Genomic DNA, 8,892 nt, shown 5'->3' with positions numbered 1-8,892 from the left:
TCCCCTGTACTGGGTGTAGCCTGAGTCTCACAATGTACTAGGCCACAAAGACTTGCCCCTGAGGCCAAGAAGGAGGTCTTGGACCTCTCGCATCCTCACCACCAGCTTCAGGCTCTTCTGTCCCTGCTCATACTTGCAGGGATTTCCACAGGTGTCACTTCTTGCAGGATACCAAACACTTCATAGCATTCTCCCCACATCACACCCTTTCTCAGGCTTGTATGACTCTGCCACACTTCCCCACTTCTGGCCTTTGGTGGTTGGAATCAAGGTTCACAGACCTGCTGGCTGAAACCCAGTGTATTCTTCACGGGGTAGCACAAAGCTTGTTGCAAAGCTCGTCTGGATCCCTGTGCCTCCTCCGAGGCTGTGACAGGTGATTCCTTACTTTGGAACCATCTTCTGGCTTTCTTCAAACGCCAGACCAGGGCACGTGTGGGAGCAGCAAGACCCCCTCATCTTATTGGTAGACACCTGACACACAGGAGGCGCTCCAACAGTGAGACTGACTTTGACTTGAAGGGAACAGTCAAGGAGAAGTTTGGTCCTGGGCAGATGTGCGGTCTGTGGGACCATCTCTTCCAGGACATGTTTCCCCCAAGGGATGGTGCCAGGGTCTCCGTGCACTGTCAATTACTCTGTCAGGTGAGGCCCATAGCCCACTCATGCTTCTACCCACCAGCATGGAGTGCCAGGGGCTCATGCCCTAGGGGGGCCCTGCAGGGATTCCAGGCCTCAGGAGGGCCTTGGGCACTTGGTACGTGGGGAGTGACTGGGACTCTGGAGGCCACCCTGACAGGGACAAGGGGGTATAGTCTTGCCCCTTGTGTGCGTGCGTGCTCAGTTGTGTCCGACTCTTTGTGACCCCATGGTCTGTAGCCCACCAGGCTCCTCTGTCTGTGGCATTTTCCAAGCAAGAATACTGAAGTGGGTTGCCATTTCCTCCTCCAGGCGATCTTTCCAACCCAGGGATCGAACCCGAGTCTCCTGTGTCTCCTTCACTGGCAGGCGGATTCTTTACACCTGAGCCACCAGGGAAGCCCTAACTGCGGTCGTCTTGCCCCGTAACCGCTGTCTTTTCTGTCTCCTGTAGATTTGGAAGGCCATGTCCTTGTCCCCAGAGTGCTCTCTTTACCCACCACATTTGCACAGGGCTTTGGTTCTAAGTGGGCCCAGGGGAAGGAAATGAACCAGAGCTGAGACCTTGCAATGCGGTTCCTGGAAAACCTCTGCCCAGGGGCTCTCCTGGTCCCCTTCCCTCACCCTCCCAGGACCCATCGCTTTACCTGGATGCCCCCCCACCAACACCCTACAGATGCCCAGTCTTGCTCCTCTGACATACTCACTCAGGTGTGTGTGAGTGTGAACCTCTGGAGACAAGGGGCCTTGTCTTTATGCTTAGCAACTGTTCATCAAACAAATGTGAGCCCTCTTGGCCCCAGAAAAGGTTCTGACCCTCAGCAGCTCCTCTGATCTTGTGGGCCTCTGATGATAGATAATTTTAAGTCAACCTGACTGGGCCATGAGGTGATCAGATACTACTTCTGCGAGGGTATTTTTGTATGAAAGTAACATGTACATCAGTAGACTTCAACATTAGACCAAATTAACATTTTAATCAATAAAGCAGATTGCCCTCCTTATGTGGGTGAGCATCACTGGAGCAGTTGAAGGCCTGAATAGAAGACTGACTCTGCAGAGTAAGAATTGTCCATCAGCCTACTTCAGACCTCACCTGCCTACATCAGTTCTCCCTGCCTGATGGCCTTCAAATCAAAATACTGGTTCTCTGCGGGTCTCCAACCTGCCTGCTTGACTCCATAATTGTGAGCCAATTTCTCATGATAGATCATGATATGAGCTTTGCAACATATATAAAACAAGATAAACCCTGTTTTTATATATATATATATATGCCATCTCCTACTGGTTATTCCTCTGAAGAACTCTAACACATCTTCCTAAGGGGCTCCTTCTTTATCTGCCCTTGGCCTTGCCTGGGTGAGCTGGGGAGACATCTGTCTCCACCAGCCCCCACCAAACCAAAAGGTGCAGAGTGCTGAGGCTGATACCCCTCCCCACCACAGCAGGGCCTGCCAAGACCAGCTATGGTGCCAGCTTCCAATCATGCCTCTAGGGACTTTCCCCAGAAGCCCTCTTGTGCTCTGCTCACTGGGAGACTCAGCCCCACCAGCCAGGCTGGCTGCCTTAGAATGTAGGGCTCTGGAAATGTGGGCAGCCAGCCTTCAATGTTATACCAGACAGCAATGACCCTCCGGCACAGGTGGGAGCCTCCCTCCCCACGAGGGGACAAAGTTGCAAGTCCAGGCATTGGGGCTGGAAACCAATTTATTTAACCTAAAAAGTTAAGAGACAGAGCTGACAGCGTCTGTGGGTCAGGCTAGGAAAGGGAGATGATGGCGTGAGTGTTGGGGCCTCAGAAGTCCAACCACCTGAAGAGCCTTCTTCTCAAATGTCCTGCTGGCCAAGAACCATGCGCCCTTCTGCGGGATGTCAGGGACCCTCAGGTCCTTCCCACACTGAGGAAAGAGGTGTGAGTGGGGAAAGGGCAGATGCTCTCCTTGGGTGGGCCTTTGTGGTGGGGGTGGGGAGGGGTGGGGCCTTGACCTTTGTACTAGAGCTGAAGCCAGCTAATGCTGAGTGGGGAGGGTAAAGCCCCCTCAAGCCTCCTGAGCTTTGGAGGAAGGTGGTCCCGACGTGGTTTGGGGACGGATGAATCGGGAGGCTGAGGCCAGAGAATCCTTGCTTTGGACCAGGACGCACTTGGGGGACCATGCAGGTTCCCACTGGGAGGTGATGTGCCCCGTTCCTGGCTATGACTCGCAGATCCGAGTGGACCAAGCCATGGGCAGTATGGATCAACATGAGGACACCCTGTGTAGCCTGGGGCTAGATACTCCCAGTGCAAGAGCTGTGAGCCCAAGAGAAGGCGGAGAGTGGCCCACAGGCAGGTCGGACCCCTCAGTCCTTCTTGCCTGCTGGGGCCATGCTGCGGGGCAGTAGCTTGGAGTAGCCAGAAGGGGCCAGCGAGGCGCCGGGAGGGGAGTCCAGTTTCACCTTGTCCAGGATGGTTTTCTTGATGGCAGCTGGTGAGACCTTCTCCTGGTCGGCCATGGACTGCAGCTCTCTGGGAAGACAGGAGGGATGCATCCAGGGCCCCATCTCCTTCCAAGCTCAGGGGCCCAAGAGGGAAGTGGGAGGAAGTCCATGGCTTCCAGTAGGGAGCTGCTGCGCTGTCACTCCTACCTCAGGGCCTTTGTCAGTGACCCCTCCCCTACACTGCCATCCATCTGCCACTCACCCCATTCAGGTCAGCTCAGGGTCACCAAATCTACCAGCAGCACCTGAGACATGGAACCGTCTCGGCCCTGAGCACGGGACATGGGCCTCATCTGCCTCCCTTGCAGGCTGGCACCCAGAGGGCAATGCTATGTTCTAGCCTCACTGTCAGACAGTGGTAGAGAAACCTGGGGGCTTGGACTGGAGGGCAGGCGGGATGCTGAGAAACAGGCCTGTCCATCCCGCAGACCTGAACTTGCAACAGGGACTCTGAGCCAAGATGCCACACCTGGTCTGTCCCCTGCTCTTTCAGCTTTCATTGACTGTGCTGACGTTGTGCCAGTACCTCTCGCGCATCTCTTACTCTCCCCGCAAGGCCAAGAAGAAGGTGGTATCGTCAGCCCCACAGAGATTTCCTCCTGGCCTGCCTCCCTGGCTTGGATGACCACCCCGGTCAAAAGGCCACAAGTGATGAAACAATGAGGAGCACAGCCTGGGCCCGGGAGGCAGCGCCTCCTCACAGCATGATGGGGGATGGTGAGGGATGCTGTACGCTACAACCCCAGGGCTCCCCGTGCCCTGCCCACTGCCAGGGCAAAGCTTGATAACCATCTGCTGAGCCAGTGACAGAGTGGGTGGGCAGTGGCTGAGGCCCACCGTGTGCGGATGCAGGAGGCCTCCACGGCCTTGATGAGCAGTGAGCGAAAGCCCCCGCTCTCCAGCACATGCAAGGCATGGATGGTGGCCCCGCCTGGTGAGCAGACGTTGTCCTTGAGTTGGCCTGGGTGCTGTTCAGAGTCCAGTAGCATCTTGGCAGCCCCCTAAAGCCAGACAGAGGGGCTGAAGGTTGTGAGGGTACTGACCCCCCCTCCCAGCCACACCCACTGACTCTCCAACCATCCCCCCAATGCACCAGTCTTGGTCCTGGCAAGGAGTGCCCCCCACCAGAGGGTCAGGAAAAACACTAACCAGCAGAGCCTGGGCCCCGAGGCGGACTGCCAGGCGTCTTGGAAGTCCCATCTTCACGCCTCCATCAGCCAGTGCATCCAGGGCTGTGAATGCCTGCAGGGAGAAAGTGCTTAAGCTGCTGTCCCGGGCCCATTCTCATTTTTCTCCGGGCACTGCTTAGAACAGCAACCCCAGGGAACCTCATGGCTCCCCGTGCCCTACCCACTGCCCAGCCAGAGCTCTATGAACAGCTGCTGTGTGAATGACTGAGTTGGTGGGCAGTAGTTGAGAACCACTGTGTGCGGTGGGTCTGTAGTAGCTCTGCCCGCAGGAGCCCAGAGCAAGGAGGGGGGTGGAAGATGGGAGACATGCCCTGAGGTCCTGGGAACTGCCTACTTGCCCCTGCCCTTCCCCAGTTCTCACGTAGGCTGGGCCACTGCCGCTGAGCCCTGTGACGGCATCAATCAGGTCCTCCTCCACCTCCGTGCAGAAGCCCACGCTGCTCATGAGCTGCTCCAGGAGCCTGCCGTCCTCCACCTGGGCGTGGGTGCCTGTGGCATACACTGTGGCCCCTTCCCGCACTACGACTGGCGTGTTGGTCATGCAGCGGATGACTTTGGGAGCTGGTTGGAATGCTGTCAGCTTCTGGAGGAGAAACCAGCTGTGTGTCCATCCCAGACCCTTGCCCTGCGGGCTGTGCTGGATGTGGGTGTGAATGTGCTCACCCAACTCACCCAACCGAACACTTCCTGAGCTCTACGGGCTGCATCAGTGCACCCACTTCACAGGTGGGGGACCCCAGGTGTGGAGCAGGCCGGGACTCCTGAGCCCTCTGCAGCGCACACATCTGCCCCATCTCCAAACCCTCGAGCCAGCCTCGAGCCGCAGTGCCCACCTTCTCGATGGAGCTGATGGTGACACCGGCTGCACAGGACACCACGATGTGCCGAGCCTCAATGTCCGTGGCGATCTCATCCAGGATGAAGGGGATGATGTGTGGCTTCACTGCCAGGAAGAGCACGTCGCTGTGTTGCACGGTCTCCTTGTTGTGGTGCGTGAGGTTCACTCCCATCTTCTGCAGGGAGCGTCCAGGCAGGCTCAGCCTGTGATTCGTGGCTGGCTGGCCCCCGCAGGGTGCCCCCCAGGCCAAAAGCCCCTCACGTAGCCCCTCATCATAGAGGATTCTGGGAATGTCGGCATGGCAGGGCTAGCGGCTCAGGGCATGGGGCGCTGACATTCTCTGCCACTCCCACCCCAAGGTGGAGAAGCATTCTGCTCTGAAAGGTAACCCTTTTGTGGATGGAAAAGGGAAACTGCCCGCAGTCTGGGCCACCTGGCTCTGTAGCCCCTAGACCCCTGCCCTGTGCGCTGCAGGTGTGAGTAGTGCTGTAGATAGTGGTCTTAAGCTGGGAACCTGCCAGCACTCTTGGAGCCCTCATTCAACTATACCAAACTGAAGCTGCGTTCAGCCCTTGGATTTTAGTCCTGGCCCCCACACTGTGACTGTGACCCCTGTGGGGGCTCCACTCAGGGAAACACATTCCTGACCAGCACCCTTTCCCCACCAGCTGCGCATGTGCCCGATGAAGGTCCCAAGTCTTTAAGATAGTCTTGCCCAGGGACCCTCTTCTCATTGGCATGGGGGACTGCAGCATGGTGCCGCCCACTGGGGCCCCTACTCCTAGTCTTCCAGGGTCAAGGCTGTCACTGGCTTCCAGAAATACTGACCAACCTCCAGAGGGACAGCCGCCCAGTCACCCTCCAACCCTGCACCTACCCTGAGGGCAGAAACGGTGGCCATGTCCATGTCTGGAGAACTGGCCATTATCTTGTGGGCAGCCACAACACCTGCAAGAGACAACAGTCCCTCCCTCAAGGCCAGGTCTGGCATCCCTCCCCCACATTCCCAGGAAGAACAGAACCACCCCCCAGCCCCCCACCCCCACTCCAGGGTAAAACAGCAATCACCGCCTTACTCTCAAGGCTACCGTTTCCCACAGGGCTCAAATGAGGCATGTTATTCCGACTCCCTCTTCACCTCCCAGCCTGGGGAAGGGTAACCGGCCCACCCTCTTACGTTTGTCCTTTCCTGGCCGTAGAGCCTACCTGCTGCTGTGAAGCCCTTAGCCAGGGCAAAGGCCAACTGGCCAGCGCCGATGAAGCCCACACTCATGGTGTCTGGAGGTCTGCGCCCACCGCCCTCTCAGCTGGCACCGGCTCTGCAAGAACAAGGCGGGACGATGGGGCAGAATCCAGCCCAAGAAGTTAGGCAGACAGTGCCAGCTCTGGCCACTCCACCGCCAACGGGAGTCCCCCGCCCCCGCCCTATCAGCCAGTCTAACTCCCCTACTCCGGTGCCCCGCCCACCGCGGCTTCCCGATCGGTTCCCGAGGGTCCCGGACACAGGGAGCAGGGAGAGGCGCGCCCGCCTCCGGAAGAGGTCGGCAGCTGCTTGGGGTGGGGAGGCGAATCATCTGCGCCCCGACGCACCCACGCTCGAATCCGCTCCCCACGCCCACACCTCCCCAGGTCCGAGCCCCCTCCAGGCCGAAGGCGAGGGCACAGACCCACATTTCCCTCCCGGAGTACCACCACCCGCCCAAGCCCGACTTCAGCCTGGCCCCCGATAACTCAGTTACCCTGTACGTGTCGCCCCCCAGTCTGCAGCGCCGCGCCCGCCACGCGGCACCCACTCCCGGGGGCCCCCACCTCCGCCGCTCCAGCCAATCCGCGGCGCGGCCGCCTTGGAGCCGACCAATCCAGGAGCGCGGGAGGTGCCAAGGGGCAGTTGCATCATCCGCTAGCCCGGGCCCCCCGCCCCCGCCCCCTAGGCCCAGTCGCCCCTGCGCTCGAGAACCCGCATCCCGCTACCCACAGCCAGGGCTCCGGACTCTTACCCACCCGAACCCGGACCGCGCTTGGGGACCGAGAGCGGCGGGGGAGGGGCGACAGGAGCCGGGTTCTCAAAGAGCGGCCCTGGGCTTCGGCTCCCCTCGTGGGGCCCTGTAGTTTGAACACGGACGCGGCTCTCGCTCGTTGTGAATCCAGACATGTTATTAACTTGATCATGGAGTATGGAAGAGTACAACTAGCTAGGATTTTTTTCCTTTCTTTCTTGTAATGGTTTTTTTTTTTTTTTAATTACTTGCTAGGCTTCTTGCTTTATTTTCGGGAAGCGGGGATTGAAAACAATTTATCAAATAGCATTTAAGGTATAACACTATTTTGATACTGTATTTTGTCACTGAAATTTTTTTTTTAATTGTATCGGAGGTGTGGAAACTGGAGAGACAGCCCCGGGCTTTCTCCGAATCTCAAAACTGGGAGGCACCTGGGAAGTCCAGGTCCCTCCCCTTGAGATCTGTACCCTTTCCTTCCTCACTACAGTTTTCCCTCTGTTAGTCTCAGGCTCAGGTGCCCTTTTAAAACTACATGGCTCTGGGGGTCACTGGCCTATTACCATCGTGACCCTCCCCAAACAGACTCTCAGGGTGGGTAGTGGTCAGCCAGTAGATAGAGGAAGATGACCTCCTAATGGCCCAAGTTCCCACAGAGCACCCCATATTTCTTGACATCTTGTCTGCAGGGTCTGTGAAATCTTTCAGCCCTGGATTCTCAAAAGATTCTCAAAAGATCTCTAGTTATCTTTGTGAAGGACATGCTCAGGGCTCATTTGAACTGAGCTTGCTTTTGTGGTTCAGAATAGTCTGGAGTCCCAGTTAGTAGCAAAGTTAAAAGCAAAAGTAAGAAGTGATCCTCATTGACAACCCATCCCCTACCAGGGGAGGGGATGCGCTGCTTTTTTTTTTTTGGTTCTGTATCTTAAATGATGACAAGCTGTTCTGAAATGTAATTTCAATGCATTTGGATGTTTGTGCCCCAGAAAGCAGGGCTGAGTTCTTGACATAATAATGACCAACACTGACACCACCAGACCACTGTGCAGTGAGCTCGTGTACACAGCAGATGTTCAGGCCTCCTTGTGTTTATCGTGGCGTTCAGTCCTCATCCTCTGAGGGAGGAGCTGTTGTAAGTTCCAGTCCAAAGTGGATTGCTCAGGGAGTGGCCCAGGCTCAAATACATAGATGCAAAGCCGGGGATCCTACCATGTTTTGACTGTATGTTATTAGAGAGGGAGCCTCCCAGGTGGCTTAGTGGGTAAAGAATGTGCCTGCAATGCAAGCGACCCAGGTTCGATCCTGGGTATGGAAGATCCCCAGGAGGAAGGCATGGCAACCCCCTCCAGTATTCTTGCCTGGAGAATTCTATGGCTAGAGGAGCCATAGAATTCTACATTCCATGGGGTTACAAAGAGTCAGACGTGACTGAAACGACTTAGCATTCACGCACGCACATATCATCAGAGAACAAAGTCTGTCCTTTAAAAAGCATTATTTTTCACGTGACAACAACACATAACTCCTTCCTCCAAAAAGAAAGAGTCCTCTGATCCAAGGAGTGAATATCATGAGGACATTCCCCAGTGCAGCCTCCTGGGAGACGGAGGACATCTGCTACGCTTATCTTGAGCCCTGGAACCCCTCTCCTCCTCTGTCACCCCGCTCAGGACCTTTGAAATTTAGAGTGGATGGAGCTTTGGGAGCAGAAGATCACAGGGCAGTGAACAAACTGGGGACGCGTGAC

General features: G+C 56.6%; 1 protein-coding gene across 1 annotated transcript; it reads right to left on the bottom strand.

The window, feature by feature from the left end:
- Positions 1-2,571: 2,571 nt before the first annotated feature.
- Positions 2,572-6,938, bottom strand: PYCR1 (pyrroline-5-carboxylate reductase 1). Its single transcript, XM_068977552.1, has 8 exons — positions 6,888-6,938; positions 6,355-6,467; positions 6,026-6,096; positions 5,144-5,323; positions 4,672-4,893; positions 4,270-4,362; positions 3,958-4,121; positions 2,572-3,148 (listed from the first exon to the last, which is right to left on the bottom strand). The coding sequence occupies exons 2-8, from the start codon at positions 6,419-6,421 to the stop codon at positions 2,983-2,985; spliced, it is 963 nt and encodes a 320-aa protein (XP_068833653.1). The 5' UTR covers positions 6,422-6,467; positions 6,888-6,938; the 3' UTR covers positions 2,572-2,982.
- Between the last annotated feature and the right edge of the window lie 1,954 nt (positions 6,939-8,892).

Source organism: Capricornis sumatraensis, chromosome 8, assembly GCF_032405125.1.
Source record: "Capricornis sumatraensis isolate serow.1 chromosome 8, serow.2, whole genome shotgun sequence".
NCBI lineage: Eukaryota > Metazoa > Chordata > Mammalia > Artiodactyla > Bovidae > Capricornis > Capricornis sumatraensis.
The sequence above is the reverse complement of the archived record's forward strand: the minus strand, read 5'-3'. Positions and strand labels throughout refer to the sequence as shown.